The 20,084-nt window shown below is 34.9% G+C and overlaps 1 protein-coding gene across 39 annotated transcripts in view; it reads left to right on the top strand.

Annotated features, from left to right (window-relative positions):
* Positions 1-20,084, top strand: part of ZNF438 (zinc finger protein 438) — a 168,566-nt gene that overhangs the window by 107,881 nt on the left and 40,601 nt on the right. For 38 of the 39 annotated variants that reach the window (XM_078329769.1, XM_054258592.2, XM_078329759.1 and 35 more), the window contains one exon: positions 1,879-1,961. Coding sequence is in view for 12 of the 39 variants with exons in the window: in XM_054258592.2 (XP_054114567.1) it covers positions 1,895-1,961 (67 nt within the window). In the remaining 27 variants the exon portion in view is untranslated. Of the gene's footprint in view, positions 1-1,878; positions 1,962-20,084 lie in introns of those variants that run through there. The other variant, XM_054258604.2, reaches the window with a different exon arrangement.

Here is a 20,084-nt window from a genome sequence, read left to right as displayed (position 1 = left end):
TAGATCTCCATTTGAAATTATAATGATCTCCATTTTCTTTTTAACATGCCGAGAGAGTGATTTAGCTTTAATTTTAACTATTAATTTAGATTGGCTTAGAAACAACAGAATGTTTACACAAAAATTCTAAAGAACATACTAAGAAATATTTTATTTTTACCATAGGTAAAAGGATGATAAATTTCTCTAACTATAGGTGGCTTTTTTTTTTTTTTGGCCAATATACAAATAAAGATTCGTCTAAAGCAGTGGTTCTCCAAAGAGTGTGGTATGTCAATACTAATGTATAAAGTTGCTTTCTGCCCCTCTGCAAGATTATGTCTCTGTTCTTCATGCTGCCAAGCCCCTGCTCAGACTCTCTTCTTACTGACTAGATTGTCTTCTGCTCCAGTCAGATTTTGAAGTGTTCGCATTTTTTCCTACTGTATCTTTGCCTCCTTGTCCATCTATGGCTATAGGAAGCTTATCCTGCAAGTGGAGGCAAAGATGTTCTGAGATTGCCACATTCTTCTGGACACAGACTGGAGGAGGACTGTAGGAGGAGGAATGTAAGCATTTGCTGAAACATAGTACTCTTTTCTGTTTCTGAGCACCTGTCTGTTACTGCCATCATCAACCCTAATTTCTCCGTCTTTTTCAGGGTACCTTGCTTGCTCCAATCTGTGATCACTTTAAACATGGTCTTTTCTCTCCCCTGTACCTATAGTCTCAGGTGAATCTTCTTCCCCACTCCCACACAAAGTAATTGAACTCTTAACACCCTAGGAAAACCTGAAGTCTTTCTGCAGCCAACCTTTCCTGGACAAGGGCAAAGAGCTTCAGGAACTTTCTTTTCAAGAAGTGCCCAGTTGAACCTAGGGAGCCTCAGTCCTCAGGAACTAATGTGAAAGAAGATCTAGCGAGACAAACTGTGGAAAGAATACATTTACCTGCCATGACCTTTACGTTAGTTGTGAGGATAGTTCAAAAGTCTCTTTGCTTCACTATACGTACCCCACTTGTATTGATATGTTGTGATATGGTCATCAAAATTGGAAGAAGGCATAGCATACCAGCTTGAAAGAATATTTTTACATTCTGGGGTTGCCATATGACTGGGTAAGCCACAGCTGCTTCTAAAACACCTTTGCCGTACTCAACTTTTTCTGATTTAATTAGATTATATAGTTAGTGTCATTAATTTGGGATAAGAGCACCTTTCTGTCATTACTACTGTCCCTCACAAGTTTGAAAATGATTTACCATGCAGTATTAAAAAGTAAAATGCTTTTATTACTTTCATCAAGAGGCAATATGATACAAAGGTAGCTGTTTAGGATGAAGATGAAAAAGAGTGAGTAGGAAAAGAAAATTTAAAAGTTATTTCCTGAAATTTGTTATTTCTGGCATTAATTTTGGATATTGGGTTCTATATTTTAGACGGTAAAATCTCCAGTGAGAACCAGGAGTTCAGTGTTTTATTCAATTAGAAAGTTTTGATGTATTTGGAGAGTCTTGTAATTTTCCTATTGTCCAAGTAAAAATAGCCAGGATTCCATAGTAGAAGCTTATGGAGAATATGTGTGAAGGTGCTGAGTGCTGATTATAATAATCAGAAACAAAAGTAAAGCATTTCTTTGGTTTTGTAACTTCATATAATTCAATAGTTAGTATTTAAGTCATAGTCATGTATATATATTTTTTAAAATCTTAGTACTTGACTAAACTGGCGAACTTTCATATTGTACAGTACAATAAGGCAAATACCTTTGTGAATTTTGCATAAGATCCTAAATATTGTGTTTTTTTCAAAAAATGTAGATGTGGCTTAACAATATGCTATTAATACTATTTTGTTGTTTTCTCTTAAAGGTTTAAAATTCCTGTTTTCTTTTTTAGGTGTGTTGAAGAAAGTATGCACATCTTATCTTCTGAACATTTTGATGGAATTAACCACAAATTTTGTGCAAAAATAGAAAAAGGTATTTTGTTAAATAATTTTTGCATATTGATGTAGTTGTCTTAATTTCTAGATTTGCCTCACAAGGACTATCTTAAATCAACTGCAGTGGATACTACTTCACAGAGTTTATTTTGTAAGAGAAGTTTCTTAATCATAAAATTCATTTCTTCTGTACCAAGTCATAATATTTCTTTCAGAAAGTGCTTGCATAGACTGAATTTCAGTTGTTTGAAATAACATCATTTATTTTCACTGTGCACTTGTACATATTTTTATTTGCAGAGTACATAGTAGTCATGTATTTAGAACATGCCCAGGAAATTAATCAGGAAAGATAAGACAGCTGCTTTCATTTCTTACTTTGCTTTCCTTGGAGTTCTTCAGAATAGATGTGTTTAAGAGCAAATCCAAAGTGAGCATCTTACTGTGCATGCCTCTTACCATTAGGATGATATTAAATGGCATGCTGAGCCCTTGAAAAGGTAAGCAAGCACCCTCTTGAAAACGCCAGAATAGCCTGGGCTCCATTCCCAGATCCACCACTGTAAGCCATATAGACCTAACGGACATCTGTAGAATACTCCACTTACAGAACAGAGCACACATTTAAGTGCATATGGAACACTCTTCAGGATAGATCATTAGGACATAAAATTAGCCTCAATACATATAAAAAGGATATTTCAGTCCATTTGTATCATTTCAGATATAAAAAGTATGTTCTTGATTACTATAGAATACAATTAGAACTAAGTAATAAAGGGAAATTTGAGAAATGAACAAATATGTGGAAATTAAATGATATACTCTTAATTTGGGAAATGCACAAATATGTGGAAATTAAATAAGGCACTTCTAAATAATCAGAGTCAAAGAAGAAATCACAAGGAAAATTAGAAACTATCTTGAGGTAAATTAAACTAAAGTATTACATACCAAAATTTACGGACTGCAACTTAAAAAAGCAGTGTTTAGAGAAATTTATAGCTATAAATGCTTATTTAAAAAACAACAAAAAAGAAAGATCTCAAATTGATAACCCAACTTTTCATCTTAAGAACTAGAAAAAGAAAAGCAAACTAAACCTAAACAAGCAGAAGAAAGAAAATAATAAAGATGAAATTGCAAATAAATGAAATAAAGAATAAAAAACAATAGAGAAAATCAATAAAAGCAAAAGTTGGTTCTTTGAAAGATTAGCAAAATTGATGAACCTTTAGCTAGACTAACCAGGAAAAAAGAACAATTAAGTACTAAAATTAGCAAAGAAAGAGGGGTTATCACTACTGACTCTATAGAAATATAAAAAAGGTTTTAAAGGAATACTCAGAATAATTAGATGAAAGGGATTAATTCCAAAAAGACAAAAACTACCAAAATGGAGTCAAGAAGACAGAGAAAACATGAACCTATAAGAAGTTAAGTCATCGAATTACTATTTTAAAAATTTCTCCTCTCACACACACAGAAACCCAGGCCCAAATGTCCTCACTGTGAATTCTACCAAAAATTTTGAAAATAATTAACACCAATCCTTCACAGACTTCTCCAAAAAATGCAGGAGGAGAGAATACTTCCTGACTGATTCTGTAGGGCCAGTGTATTACCCTGATAAAATGGACAAGACAACAACAACACAAGAAAACTGAAGAATATCTTTGGTCTATAGTTGTGATATAAAAATTCTCAACTACTGGAAAATTAAATCTAGTGCATATGAAAAGCATTAAAACCAAGACCAAATGGGATAAATGTCAGGAATGCAAGATTGGTTTGACATATGAAAATCAATGTTGACATCACATTAATAGAGTAGAGAACAGAAGTCACATGAATATCTTAATAGACACAGAAAAAGCATTTGACAAAATCGAAGTCCCTTTTATCAAACAAACACTCAGCAAACTAGGAATAGAAGAGAACTTCCTCACCCTGATAAAGAGAATCTACAAAAGCTACGCAGCTAGCATCATACTTGATGAAAAACTGAAAGCTTGCCCTCTAAGATCAGGAACAAAACAAGAATGTGTTATCTTACTGTTTCTATTTAATATCATACTGGAGGTTCTAAGTGGGATAGTTAGGTAAGAAACAGAAAAGCATCCAGATTGGAAAGGCAGAAGTAAAAGGTTCTCTATTTGTAGATGACATCGTATATGTAAAGAAAATCTTAAGGAATTCACCAAAAAACTACTAGAACTAATAAGCGAATTCAGCAAGATTGAAAAATACAAGATCAGTATGAAGATCAATTGTATTTATATACATTACCAATGAACATTATGGAAATTAAGAAATAAAGCTGAAAATTAAGAAAACAATTACATTTGCAGTAGCATCAAACAGAATAAATACTCAGAAATAAGGATTTACATAATAAACAAAAGAAGTGCAAGACTTGCACATGAAAAACTAAAAAATATTGTGAAAAGTTGAAGACCTAAATAAGTGGAAAGACATCTGTGTTTTTGAATTAGAAAACTCACATTGTTAGAATGGTAATACACCCGAAATTCTTTTAGTTTCAGTGCAGTCTCTATGATAATTTCAGCTGCCTCTTTTGTAGAAATTGACAAGCTGACCCTAAAATTCATATGGAAATGCAAGGAATCCAAATAATATTAGCCAAAGTAGTATTGAAAAAGAAAAGCAAAATTAGAAAACTCCCCATTCTCAATTTCAAGACTTACTACAAAGCTGTAATAATTAGCAGTGTGGTACTGGCAGAAGGATGGACATAAAGATCAATGGAATAGAATTAAGGGTCTAAACATAAACTGTTACATCCATAGGTACACTGATACTCAAAAAGGGTACTGAGACAATTCAATAGTCTTTTCAGCCAGTGGTCTTGGGACAACCAGATATCCTTACACAGTATGTAAAAATTAACTTTTTCAAAAGGGTTCAAAGACCTAAATGTAAAAGGTAAAAACAATATAAAACTCTTAGAGGAAAACATAGACTGAAATCTTGTGTTAGGCAGTGGTTTTCTTAGATTGATACCCAAAGTATAAGCAACAAAAGAAAACTATGTAAGTTAGACTACACTAAAATTAAAAACTTACATTTCAAAGGTTACCATCAAGAAAGTGAAAAGACTGCCCACAGAATGGGAGAAAATATCTGCAAAGCATGTATCCGATAAGGAACTTGTATCAAGCATATATAAAGAACCCTTACAACTCAACAATAAAAATAACCCAATTAAAACTGGTCAAAGAAATTGAATAGACATTTTTCCAAAGAAGATCTGCAAATTGCCAATGAGCACATGAAAAGATACTCAGCATCGTTAGTCATTAGGGAATAGCTGCAATGGGATACCGCTTCATGCCTTTTGGGATGGCTATAATTTAAAAATGGACAAAACCAAGTATTAGGATATGTTGACGTTGGAAACGCCTTACATTACTGGTGGGAATGTAAATGGAAAACTTCTCTGAAAAACAATCTGGGAAATCCTCAAAAGGTTAATCATAGAGTTATTCTAAGACCCAGCCTGTATTTATATTGAAAACCTATTCCATTCCTATGTGTAACATTGTAAAGGGGTAAATGTTACAATATGGGAAGTATGCCACAAATTGCTCCTCCTGTGTGGTCTGTTACTGTGCCAGATGCTTAGGATACCATATGAACACAAAGGGATGTGAACCCTACCCTCTAGAGCTTCTTGTCTGTTAGGAGCATGAGGCATTACAATTGTGGTAAGCACCGTCAGGGAGAGATACAGGGGCCACTAAGACTATTAACCAGGGATATTTTAACCGAGGTCAGGGACAGTTATTTTAAGGAGATAATATTGCCTTGATATCCAAAGGATGAATCCAAGTTATCAAGGCAAAAATGGCATTAGAAAAGAGGGATTACAGGAAGGGGGCAGGGGTGGGCAGCATGTGTAAAGATTCTGTCCAGAGAGTCACAGGGTGTTCAGGAAATGGAAGGAGGGTCCGCGTGACTGAGACAAAGAAAGTGATGGGGCGGAGAAGAAGGTCCAGACCAGACTGCGAAACCTCATCAATGTGTTACCACTTTGAAAGGTTTTCAGTCTGGGGAGACACATTCTAATTTGTGTTTTGAAAACATCACTGTGGCTGTGTCAGTTAGAAAAGGGGCAGGAGTAGAAGTAGAAGGGACCAGTGGAGAGTACTCATGGTCTAGTCAAGGACTGATAGAGCAACTTGCACCAGACATTTGGCAGTGGAAACAAGGAAACGGGGACATATCCAAAGCCTTTTTAGAAGATAACATGGATACTATTTGGTGAAAGCCAAGATAGGGAAGCAAGGGAGAGAGCTGTAAGGCATGGCTCCCAGCCACTGGACTTTGGAAAGTGAATGATTTGGAGGGCTATTTCTAAGCCAGAGATTTTCCTTCATGATACACTTTGTTATGAACAAGTTAAAGTAACATGAATGGACTTTTTTCTGTTGACACATACCTCTTTCTTACCAAGGCAGTCATGTATACTATAGAATTAGGTGATTTGCTGATAGCAAATATTTGGGGAGAGTACAAATTTTGGAAAATTAGACAATTTTTTTGATTTGCCGGATGAATTTTGCTCTGGAGTCTATTTTGTCCTAGTCTGTCTCCTGTGTCTTCTTCTAATGTGTTTGGCCTTGCTGATCATCACCCAATGCTGTAGAGATCATCTGTCATGTGAGTGTCTTCATTTTTATGTAAGTAATGAAAATAGACTGAATAATTTTCTGGCAAGTAACTAACTTCCAATGAGAAATATCCGGACTGAACTTAGTTTTAGCAATTTCTTATTTCCTTGGCCAGCCAAAGTCTTAAAATGCCAAGTTCTTTGGTGATGCTTTTATTCTCCAGTTATGTGGAAGTGATGGCGTTTTCTTATAACTTCCAAAAGCCACATTAGCAATTTAACACTACACTGAAATAAATTTTAATTTTTTCTAAAAGTGTTTTCATATGATCCCTGAAGAGTTAGTTATTAGGCATCTACTTGCATTTTGGATGCCAGCACACAGAACCAACTGACCAGTAAAGGCCTTATGAGGAAAAGAGTGTGCAGATGGGTTGTGATTTCAGTTATAACTGTTATAAGAAAGGCAACTTCCTGATTATTGCTGTTTATTGCTAATATATCAGTAATGGGCAAATATTATAAATCTATAAATGCCAAATACAGCAAAGCTGGAGGCAAATTTATATTAGGAGAATCAGGACAGTCATTTAGAGAAAATCCTAGTGACCTGCCTTTTGCATTTTTCTCCTGGAGCATTTTCACTAACATTTGTTCCCATGAAGCAACATACACAGGAAGAAATCAAAAACTACTGTTCCTAATTTTTCCATGGGAATACTGACGTTCACATCTATTTAAATCAAGTTTCCATTTTTCTTTCTGGAGTATAGACAATCTAAAGATTAGCTCTTTCTTATTGATGAGCGTTAACTATCATTGTTTTCCATATGTACTTACTCTGTTGTGCATTTTAATTTCTGAGAATACTGAGAACAGAAGCCAGTACCTGTCTTCAAACCTCAGCTCCACATTGTACTAGCTGGTGAGCTTAAATAAGTTGCTTAACTTCTCTGTGCCTGAATATTCTTGTATGTAAATGGGGGTCTTGAAACATCCATCCCAAGGCTGTGGTGAGGGTTAAATAAATTAGCACATACTGAAAATGCCTAGAACACTGTTTGGAACCTTAGTAATCTCAACATAAGTGTTAGTTGCTGCTACTGTTATACCAGTAAGATAGCTCTCTAACTCCCACCTGAAAATTAAGAGGTTAATTCAGTTATGGTTATTGGTAGGGGTGGTTTTCTTTGCTGTTTGGGCCATTTTGGTGGAGTACGTTCAATACATTTGCTATTCCTTCTTTTTTAAAAGATTATTGAAATATAATGAATTCTGAAACAACCTGTTAATAAGATGAATTTTTCAATGATAATGTACCTGAAGAGTATAGCATTATAATCCCATTTTGGAAGTTACCTGTAGTTATTTCTTTGTTTGTCAATCAATGAGAGCATGTAACGTTGCTCAGGTTGGCCTTGAACTCATGGCCTCGCATCCTCAAGCACCAGGACAACTGGCTGGAGCCACCGTGACCCCCACCTGTAGTTATTTCTTTAAAGCCTTTGCTTTTGTGACTGAAATCCTGATATTTATAAGGTAGCCAAACTCTGGAGGCTTTTAGCAGTTGTACTTGGAGAGCATGTGCTTGAATTTTGTCATAGCAATCATTTAGGCAAATAACCTTTTATTCTGTCTATGTGCTGTTTTTAACTGTGATGTGGATCCTTTCTCTTTGGTTAGTTATATAATCTTTATTTGGCATATTCTCTCCCTTGAATATCTGCAAAATCTTTTTTTTAAGATTTATATCATTCAAAGTTAATTCATCGAATATTTTTGAAAGACTTCCGTCCAAGGTCCTGAAGCTAATAATGTGACAGTCTTGCACCCTGCCCTGATAGAGTTTTCAGAGGGGAGGAAGCTAGATGTTCAGTTAATGTAAGTATGGTCAGTGTTGGGAAAGGAGAATTAAATCGTGCAAAGAGAATATAGAATAACAGGACCTTAACTAATCTGAAGAAAGCGGAGAATATTCTTTGGATTTTTTTTTTTATTTATGATGATTTTGAAAATTCATCCTTAACTAAAGATCTGTTACTAAGTTGAAATTATTTTTAGTTTAGAAAAAGTATTGAATGAAAATGTTAAGAAATTACATATGGTGTCCCTCTTATTGATATAGACGCAACCTACTAAATTGCCATATTGGATGATTGATGGATGCACTTTACACATTTGATATTGTATGTATTGTGTTAATGGTACCATGAAATTGGAATGCAGAAAATACAAAAAGTGAAAAAAGCACTACTTGAAAATCAAGATACCTGTTCTTCTTAAACAGAAATATGTTTTTAAAGTGGATTCTAACTAGATGTTTCCCCCCACTTTTAGAGCAGTTATTTTTTAGCGTAAAAATAGATGGTTATGTAGTTACATACATATTATATAGTTGCATATATGCAATATAGTTATATATGTGTGTATATATGCACACACATACATGTATATATCCAATTAAAGGTGGAAGTGCCACCAAGCACTGTTGGTAATTTGATGTCTCTCTGTGAGAATACAACTTTTTTTTTCCTTTAAAGGCAAACGAGATCAGAATATACTCTGTCCACAGCTTGCTTCTCTTCAGATGATGCTATGGACATCTTTCCCTGGCAGTGTTCACTGAGAACCACCTGCCTCCCTAGATCTACTTTATTCTTGTTCTTATTGTTGATACTGCTCTTTTAAGTTGTATTCTTAAATTCAAAAGTTTTACAAAAAAGTATACAGTAGAAAGTCATTTTTCTTTCCAATTCTCCCTTTTCTAGAGGCTACCACCCTTAGCAATTTTTTAGCCCTTGAAGTCATCCTGTTACTTTTATATGTTTTTTACTTAGGCTAAAATTAACCCCTCAAACCAACCACTCATAGGAAACCAAATATTCAGTAAATTTATAGCAGCATCCAATTGATTTTGTAATATTATATTTAATATCATATTTAATTGTATTTAAGATTGTATATCAGAATGATAACTGATTTCCCATACGTTGTATTTCCGTTTCAAGTTTAATGCTGTGTGATTGTTGTTAGAGGATACAGTCTAGAGGAGAAAAATCTGTCAGCAGTTTAGATCCTTAAAGTAACTGTTTCAGGAGCAACCCCACAAGGCCCTGTGTGCCCCAGAGCACGGCCCCCTCATGTCCTCATCCTTGTCTGCTTGTCTCACTGCCAGTGTTGTGAGTACAGACCCAGGTCTTGAAGAGCCCAGGAGGAAATGACCTTGCTGCTTTAATCTCAAAGCTAATTTAGGGCTTTACCGCTCATCTCTGTGATGCTGTATTTTCATCTGTTGATTGTAATCTGGAACCACTGGGTTAACTTGCCTTTCTCATCTAGACTTTGTTAATGCAAGAGCCTGGGGAGTGGAGGTGGCTGGGTGTTGATAGATTTAAGGCGGGTAGGGAATCTCCTCTGCCGGGACCAATCTGGAGCTGAGAAGATGTTATTCATTGAAGGACTTGTTCTATAGCACTGGATCTTTCGTCAGATGCTAATGCTAAGGTGGCCTTATGAGCAAGATTACCTGGAAACCCCCTGCCTTTCTGATAAACTCACCAGAGAACATGGGGTGATAGTATTGGAGGAAATAGAGAAAGAAATTAACCAGATCCAATCTTCAGAGTGGCTGTGTTGATGTCTTATGGTTTGAAGAGCCCTAGGCTAGTACTTCCTTTTTATAGGCAGTATTTACTTTTGTGTAAGATATGTTTATCAAAAACTATCCAGATATACAGTGTGTAAAAGTAAAACAAACAAAAAGACATATGTTAAGAAGATATTCCTTTCCCAGAGAACTGGAAAACATTACACGGTTGAAAAAGAATATGTCATTCTTTCTGACATAGGTGCATGTCTATTATAAATATTGTATACTTCGTAAATATTCCTTAGTTTTGTCATTTTTCCTTGCAATTCAGCACATGCCTGGCTTAAGTCAAGTATACATCCAGTAAAGTTAAAGACTTGCCACATAAAATATCCTGATTGCCATTTTTGCCTAAATGTTTATTGTTTACAAGACTTGTTCATATCACTACTATGATCACATTTACTTTTTTTATTATGGTAAAAAACACATAACATAAAATTTGCCTTCTTAACCCTTTTTAAGTACACAGTTCAGTAGTGTTAATTACATTCACATTGTTGTGCAGCCGAACTCTAGAATTTTTCATCTTGTAAAACTGGAACCGTATTCCGTTCAAACAACTCCCTATTTCTCGCTGGTTTCTTCTCTTCCTGCCCATCCCTCCTGCCCCTGGAAGCCACCATTCTGCTGTCTTTGAATTTGATTACTTTAGATACCTGATGTATGCGGAATCATAGAATGTTTGCCCTTTTCTGACTGGCTATTTCATTTAACATAGTCTCCTCAAGGTTCACACATATTGAGCATGTGTCAGAACTTCCTTTTTAAAGTTGAATAATATTCTGTTATATGTATATATATCACATTTTGTTTATCCATTTATCTGTCAGTGGGCAGTTGAGTTGCTTCACCTCTTGGCTACTATGAAAAATGCTGCGATGAATAAGGATGTGCATATGTCTCTGAGATCTTGCTTTCAGTTCTTTTTGATATTCACACTGATGTGGAATTCCTAGACCATATGGTAATTCTATTTTTAATTTTTTGAGGTACTGCTGTACAGTATTCCATAGTTTCTGTACCATTTTACATTTCCATTGGTAAATAAGAGTTTCAGTTTCTCCATATCCTCACCAACATTTGTTATTTTCTGAGTTTTTTTAATAATGGCCATCCTAATGAGTGTGAGGTGATACCTCATTGTGATTTTGATTTGCATTTTTCTAATTAGTGATGTTGTACATCTTTTAATATGCTTGGCCACTTGTATATCATCTTTAGAGAAATGTCTGTATAAATACTTTGCTTATGTTTAAGTTGGGTTATTTGGTTTTTGTTGCGTACTAAGAGTTCTTTGTATATTCTGAACATTAATCCCTTGTCAGACAATTATTTGCAAATATTTTCTTCCATTCTCCAAGTTGCACTTTCACTCTGTTGATTGTATTCATTGATACAAGAAAGTTTTAAATTTTGATATAGTCCAGTTTATCTATTTTTACCTCTGCTGCCCATGTTTTTGGTATCATCTCAGTCACATTTACTTTTAATCATTTCATCTCCAAACACCCAAATTAATTTTTCTAAAATAAGAACAAAATGTAATGAAATATTTAAATAATTTTACAATAACTTTTGCAAAGAAAAGATGGCTACCTCCTAAAAGTGAGCTCTTGGCTAGTGACGTGGCACCAGCATGCCCTGACTTGAAGCTTTGCTTCATCAGCTACTGTGAAAATGTACACATCTGAAGTGCAAAATGCAGTTTGAGGTGTGGATCTAGAAATAGACTGTGGGAACATGGTCAAATATAGGAAAACAGAGGAAGAAGAAAGCACTCCTAGTTGCATCCTTTAATTGGAGGTCTTGAATATCCACAATTAAACAATTTAACAGATCCTTGCAGGAAAAAAAATGGTCCTTTAGGGCCTTCTACATTCTTATTCTTCTCATCTTTCCTGTGTGGTAATGCCTCATAGTCAGCTAATACCTCTAAACAGGGACAAATTAGACATTTTTGTTCTAAGTTCACTTTCAAATTTAGAGAAATAAAGATGCTCTTCAAACATTTAACTTTTATCTCAACCTAAATTTTAATAAACTATTGTAGCTGACCAGCAGCATGGCCGCTTATACCAATTAGTAATTATTGACTATCAAGACTGTCATCAGGGCACAAAAAAATACTGTAAGTATCTTTTCTTACTGCAAGAGTATATGAACTAGTGCTTGAATGGTTTTCTGTATCTTCTGAGATGTTTAAAGAAAGTGGAATTTAAGTGACTTTTCAAATGCTACTTCTTCTTGTATAATAATGTTGTCATTGTTCCTTTTTTCTTCCTTTTTCATTCTTTTGTGATTGCTACTTACTCATGTTTCTCTTGCTCATTAGTCCTACACAGATGTTGACAGTTCTTCTCCTTGCCTAATTTTTCTTCCCCACCTACCCAGACTCATTCACTATCCTCAGCAGCCATTGCTATTCTCCAGCATTTACAAGGATTAAAATGAGCCCACCAGAGTTTGTGCAGCTATGATTCTGGTTTTAGGGCACTAGAGAACACACACATTAAATACTTCTTAGGTACTGGGTCTGCGGCTTGCTCTCCTACCTGGTGCTCAGTCCAGGTGTTGGTAAGATGGTAGGAGCCTGAACTAGAAGGAAATTATTAAGCTTAGTTGTTGCCTCTGGACTGTCTTGTCCTCCAAATACCTAAAGCAATTTGATTCTTAAAAACCTACTCAGACATGATCAGGCATGTTCATCCCAGAGATGCAAGGCTAGTTCAACATACGCAAGTCTATAAATGTAATGCACCACATAAATAGAACCAAAGACAAAAACCACATGATTATCTCAATAGATGCAGAGAAGGCCTTCGACAAAATTCAACAGCGCTTTATGCTAAAAACTCTCAAAAAACTAGGTATCAATGGAATATATCTCAAAATAATAAAAGCTGTTTATGACAAACCTACAGCCAATATCATACTGAATGGGCAAAAACTGGAAGCATTCCCTTTGAAATCTGGCACTAGACAAGGACGCCCTCTCTCACCACTCCTATTCGATATAGTATTGGAAGTTCTAGCCAAAGCAATCAGGCAAGAAAAAGAAATAAAGGGTATTCATTTAGGAAAGGAGGAAGACAAATTATCTCTATTTGCAGACAACATGATTGTATATTTAGAAGACCCCATTGTCTCAGCCCAAAATCTCCTGAAACTGATAAATAACTTCAGCAAAGTCTCAGGATACAAAATCAATGTGCAAAAATCACAAGCATTCCTATACACCAATAACAGACTTAAAGAGAGCCAAATTAAGAGTAAACTCCCATTCATGATTGCTACAAAGAGAATAAAAGACCTAGAAATACAACTAAGAAAGGATGTGAAGGACCTCTTCAAGGAGAACTACGAACCACTGCTCAAGGAAATAAGAGGGGACACAAACAGATGGAAAAACATTCCATGCTCATGGTTAGGAAGAATCAATATTGTGAAAATGGTCATACTGCCCAAAGTAATTTATAGATTCAATGCTATCCCCATCAAGCTACTTATGGCTCTCTTCATAGAACTGGAAAAGAAAGACATTAAACTTCATATGGAACCAAAAGAGAGCCCGTATAGCCAAGACAATCCTAAGCAAAAAGAACAAAATTGGAGATATCATCCTACCTGACTTCAAACTATACTACAAGGCTATAGTAGTCAAAACAGCATGGTACTGGTATCAAAACAGAGATACAGACCAATGGAATAGAGTGAGGCCTCGGAGGCAACACCACACATCTATAGCCATCTGATCTTTGACAAACCTGACAAAAACAAGCAATGAGGAAAGGATTCCCTGTTTAATAAATGGTGTTGGGAAAACTGGCTAGCCATGTGCAGAAAGCAGAAACTACACCCCTTCCTGACACCTTACAATAAAATTAACTCCAGATGGATTAAAGACAGAAACATATAAGACCTAACACCATAAAAATCCTAGAAAAAAACCTGGGCAAAACCATTAGGACATAGGTATAGACAAGGACTTCACAACTAAAACACCAAAAGCATTGGCAACAAAAGTCAAAATAGACAAATGGGATCTAATTAAACTCCAGAGCTTCTGGACAGCAAAATAAACAATCATTAGAGTGAACCAGCAACCAATAGAATGGGAAAAAATTTTTGCTATCTATCCATCTCACAAAGGGTAATATCCAGAATCTACAAAGAACGAAAACAGATTTACAAGAAAACAAACAAACCCATTCAAAAGTGGGCAAAGGACATGAACAGACACTTTTCAAAAGAACATATATATGAGGCCAACAAACATGAAAAAAATGCTCATCATCACTGGTCATTAGAGAAATGCAAATCAAAACCACATTGAAATACCATCTCACGCCAGTTAGAATAGTGATCATTAAAAAGTCTGGAGACAACAGATGCTGGAGAGGATGTGGAGAAATAGGAACACTTTTACACTGTTGGTGGGAGTGTAAATTAGTTCAACCATTGTGGAAGACAGTGTGGCGATTCCTCAAGGACCTAGAAATAGAAATTCCATTTGACCCAGCAATCACATTACTGAGTATATACCCAAAGTATTATAAATCATTCTATTATAAAGACACATGCACACATATGTTCACTGCAGCACTGTTTACAATAGCAAAGACCTGGAACCAACCCGAATGTCCATCGATGATAGAGTGGATAAGGAAAATGTGGCACATATACACCATGGAATACTATGCAGCCATAAAAAACAATGAGTTTGTGTCCTTCATCCATGGACATGGATGAATCTGGAAACCATAATTCTCAGCAAACTGACATAAGAACAGAAAATCAAACACTGCATGTTCTCACTCATAGGCAGGTGTTGAACAATGAGAACACAGGGAGGGGAGCCTCACACATTGGGGTCTGTTGAAGGGGGAATAGAGGAGGGACAGCAGTGGGCAGGGAGGTTGGAGAGGGATAACATGGGAAGAAATGCCAGATATAGGTGACGGGGAATGGAGGCAGCAAACCGCATTGCCATGCATATGCCTGTGCAACAATCCTGCATGATCTGCACATGTACCCCAGAACTAAAGTACAATAAAAATATATTTTTTAAAAACTTATTCAGAAAAAGAAGCTACTGAGATATTTTTCCTCTTTATTTTCTTTTGGGTATAAATAAATAGTAATGGTTATTCTACCCATGTGAAAGTTTTACTTCTTAAATAAACCTGTGTAACAAATAGAGTATTTTCTGCAAAGAGTTCATAGATGTTTATTAATACATTGAACGTTCCAGTTAAGCTCTAGGTCAATGAAAATTCAGGTTTTTGAGTGGTTACGTTGTTCTGGTCCTCTGATGTACCATTTTACTGTGTGCAACAGTCCAGTATTATTTGAGTAGTTTTATTCATTAATAAAATGTACCAAAATAAATTTAGCTAGGGTCACAGTGTTTAATTTAATAGTATTACAATAATAACTACCATAATTAGTTTCAGATTTGCCTTCCTTCCCAGAGGATAAGACTTTTTTAGTTTTGAATGCCTTCTGAAGGTATGATAATGACAGCAAAATTAATGTCGTGACCTTTATAGCCTGTTTATGGTTTTTCCATGTTGTACCCTAAAGGATTTAGGGAGCAGTGTACATCCAAAATAAACCACTTAGTATGGACAAGTTAAAAATTGGGTTAATTGGGTTCACATATCCTCAGCTGGTAGCACCTCAGTCAAGACACCATTTCATCTTAGATAAAGGAGCATGATTTTCACACTATAAAATCATCTTAAAACTATACCTGTAATGTTTTAAAAAGAAAAGCATTTTTTAAAAGGCTACTTTTTCAAATATGTAACAGTTTTTTCTCATTATGTTATCTGGTTTGACTTTTTCAATTAGGAAATCAATTTGTTTTCATTTTCATAGCAAGAAAACATGGATAGAAATTAAGGGGTCTTGCTGCACGAGCACTAATGCTTCCTTTTGGTGATGTTGGGCAGCAGCGCTGTCTCTTAAAACAGACTCCTTTTCCTGTTTCAGTTTGTTGGTGGGACTTCCCATAAACAGTCACCCTTCTAAGTCCTGGAGATGGGAAACTTGGTTTTCATGGTTATATACTTCAACAAAATGCAGTGTTTGCATATTCAGCTAAAGTTGAGAAAACGATGTAGGCATGTTAGAATCCTTAAAGCTTTGGGGTATTTGATTGAAAAACTCCTATGACAATTTTTGCAAGTAGTGGTTTTGAGGCACTTTCATGCATTGTTGGATAAAAAGTGCAACTTCTTTGAAGGACAGTTTGGCAAAATCTAGAAAAGTGTTAAATCAACCAAGAAATTTCTTACTGTGGCTTCCCGCAGATAGATTCCACATGTTAGCAAAGATGTACATACAAGGATGCACACTGTACATAGCTTTGTAAGAGTAGAAGGCTAAGAACAGTCTTAACTGTCAACCAGTGGGTTAAGTAATGGTTCCACACAGTAAAATACTATGCAATGTTTAAAAAGAATGAAGATGCTTGATAAGTGCTGAGATAGCAAATTCTCAAAAATATATTAAGTGAAAAAAGAGCAGCATGTATAATCTGCTTCAGTATGGACATGTGGACAGGGCACAGAGCTTATTTCTACATGTTAGCTTCTTCACACACAAAACCACTTCTGAAAGGATACCCAGAAAGCTGCAAAGAGCTGTTGCCTCTGAGCGGGGAATTGTGGGAATAGAATGAGAAAGAGGCTTATTTTCCAATTTATTCTTTTTTTTTACTGTTTGAACTTGTTTTTTTGGCCTGGTACTTACATTTTTTAACTAATATACAAACAGAATGTTTAAAAAAATTTTTTTGAAGAATGTAGCAATGTAAGTAAATGCTTAATATATAAATGCATTAATCTTTCCTCCATTGTGGTTTCTCTTCTCATTTCAGTTACCTGAGATATGATACAATAAGACGTTCTGAGAGAGAGAGACCACATCCACATAACATTTATATATTGTTATATATATGTTCACATTCATACAGCATTATATGTTGTTATAATTGTTATATTATTGGTTATTGTTAATTTCTTACTGTGCCTAGTTTATAAATTAAACTTCATCATAGGTATATACATATAGGAAAAAATACAGTATATGTAGGGTTTGGTACTATCCACAGTTTTAGACAGCCACTGGGGATCTTGGAATGTATCCCCCAAAGATAAGAAGGGACTACTCTACATTGTGAAAGCAGAGTAAAAACGATCTGTGCACTGTAATTACAGGTATTACAAAAGCCAAAACAAACAAAAAAGTATAGGAAAGAAATTAGAAGACAATACACCAAAATACTAATACTATTCGTGTTAGAATATTACGATTGTGGATGTTTTTCTTCATTGAAAATTCAATAAGGTGATATTTCATTAGTGGAAAATACAGAAGTACCCAGGTTTCTCTAATTCTAAAATGCCATGATATACACGTGCTTTAAGTAATATAAATTAGTTATCTAAATAGTATCAGAGTTACGTTGTGTTCATCTGTCAGAAATGTTTTCACAGCGTTATTATAAAATACAGTAATAGATGCTTTTTGAAAAGTGAGAGCAAGAAGAATTCCAGAATATTTCCTTCTGACCTGCTGGCTGTTTGTCCCATTTCTTTTTCATATTTATTTTTCTTTAGCTTTTTCTATGTTGGAAATAATTAGTTTATAATAATATAAGTTTCAGAAACCATTAGGGGCATGGAATAAAAAAAGTTTGGGTGATACTGAAAAGGTAAATCTGTGATTAGAGTACTTTAGGAAAAAGAAAGTTTGACTTACGTTTAATGAAGAAGAAAAATTATTAGAATCATTTATTAAGCAGCAGTTTTCACACCCACAAGAACATGAGAAAACATAAAGCATGGATGAAGTGGTGGAGCAGAGAAGCAGAACTGAGTTTGTAAAAGTTGAATCGTCATTGTAATGCTAATCCATGGAATTTTCATTTAAGGCAAAAACTGTAAAGAAGGAGAATGCTAGTAATATCCACAGACCTGAGAGAGAAATGGGAACCAGAAATGTGAGTCAGTTAGGACAGAATAAAGGCAAGAAGTGGAAACAGTTTGTTGACAGTCACAGATTGGTCTATGTGGATGAAACCAAAACTCATGGTGTTTCGCAGCAAATAAGGCTTAAGAGAGAAAAGGAATGGGAGGAACTCCAAACAATCTGAAAATTAGATCACTTTTTTGTAAACCTGCTTAGTTTAAATGATTTTGTCACTGTATATAGAGAAGAGTAAAAATGGTAGAAATGTGATCATTTCAAAAGTAATGAGTTAAATCTAAACTGATTGAAGCACTGCCTGCCAGACTGATTGGGGAGAACAAAATAATCAACAATTTCACAGTACATATCTGTATTATGAAAGCGTAAATGACAGCCTCTTTATTTTATGGTTTTTATTTTGCTACTAAGTATCAGTTATTAGCAAATAATGCATTTCTTTTTTGAAATGTGCTCATCTTTGCTGTGATAGTAACTTCACTGGCTTGAATGCCTTCTGAACATTCTGTTAGCATAGGGAATCCAGGCTAGAAATTCCAAGGATGTTCTGCTTGATGTAGAAAGAATCAAATGTTTTTCTTACATCTGTATCCTAGACATTTGGATAAATAAGAAAACAGAGGATAGGTCTGTTTGTTAAAATTTGCCACAAACATGTGTCTTTCTAGACTTAACTAAAATGCACTATGGCAGCATTGTCTCTGTATTGCATTTATAGATAATATTGGCAATTGGTGTTTCCTAGGACTTATTATCTTTAGATAATGAAACTTAACATTGATATATCTGAAAAGCCCTCAAACCTGATGTTAGATAAATTCAAGAGACTAGGACAGTTTTTACTTTGACATAAAATAATTTCTTAAATCATAAATACCTAATGTAGATGACGGGTTGATAGGTGCAGCAAACCACCATGGCACGTGTATACCTGTAACAGACCTGCACGTTCTGCACATGTATCTCAAAACTTAAAGTATATATATAAAAAAAAGAGTGCCGCGGTCTTTGTAAAAACACAACCAAGCAATCTATACAAATCAAAATAAACTTATGCTTAATTATCTGTCACTTTTAGTTGTGGAAAAGTATATTAATGGAAGAATTAATGAGACATTGCTTCGAATTTTAAAAATCACAGGTGGAACACATTCTTAACACTGAGAGGTAAAGTTAAAGAATTTTTCCCAAAAGAGCAAAAATTAATAAATAGAAAACAAAGCATAGTAAAGGGGAAAAAAGCATAACCAGCCAGGGAAGCTGAACATTTCAATAATAGGAGTTCAAGGAGAAAAAAAAGAGAGAAGAGAAAATTAAATGAGGACATCTTAGAAAAAATAATTGAAGAAGATATCCCAGGAATTGAAATACACAAATTTTCTGATTAAGAGGCCTCACCAAACACTTGACAAGTAGATGAAAATAGACTGACACTTCACTGTGACATTTATAAACATTGTTTCCACAATAAAAACAAATTATGTACAAAGGACTACAAATCACTGCAGCTTTGGATTTCTTCACACTGACCTTGGAAACCAGAATACAGTGGAAGGTTGCCTTTAATTTTCAACCTGGAATTGTGTACTCACAAAAATTATTATTTAACATTTTTATTGATGAGAAAAAGTAAATCTTCATCCTCCATTGTGAGACATCAGTAGATAATGCCTAAAATGGAACGAGCAAGTGAAATTATAAGCATGTTATTAGCAATCATGGAGGTTTCAATGCTAGAAGAATCAACTCTAAGAATTGAGAGTGTATGTTTCTGAGGAAGAGGACATGAGGACTGCATTTTCAAAATAATAAGCTATATAGAAATGTTTACTTGAATTTTTTTAGATTACAAATTAAAAAAGGGAAGATTATTCTAGTTG

This window comes from Callithrix jacchus, chromosome 7 (genome assembly GCF_049354715.1).
Source record: "Callithrix jacchus isolate 240 chromosome 7, calJac240_pri, whole genome shotgun sequence".
Lineage (NCBI taxonomy): Eukaryota > Metazoa > Chordata > Mammalia > Primates > Cebidae > Callithrix > Callithrix jacchus.
This window is presented reverse-complemented; position numbering and strand designations above follow the sequence as displayed.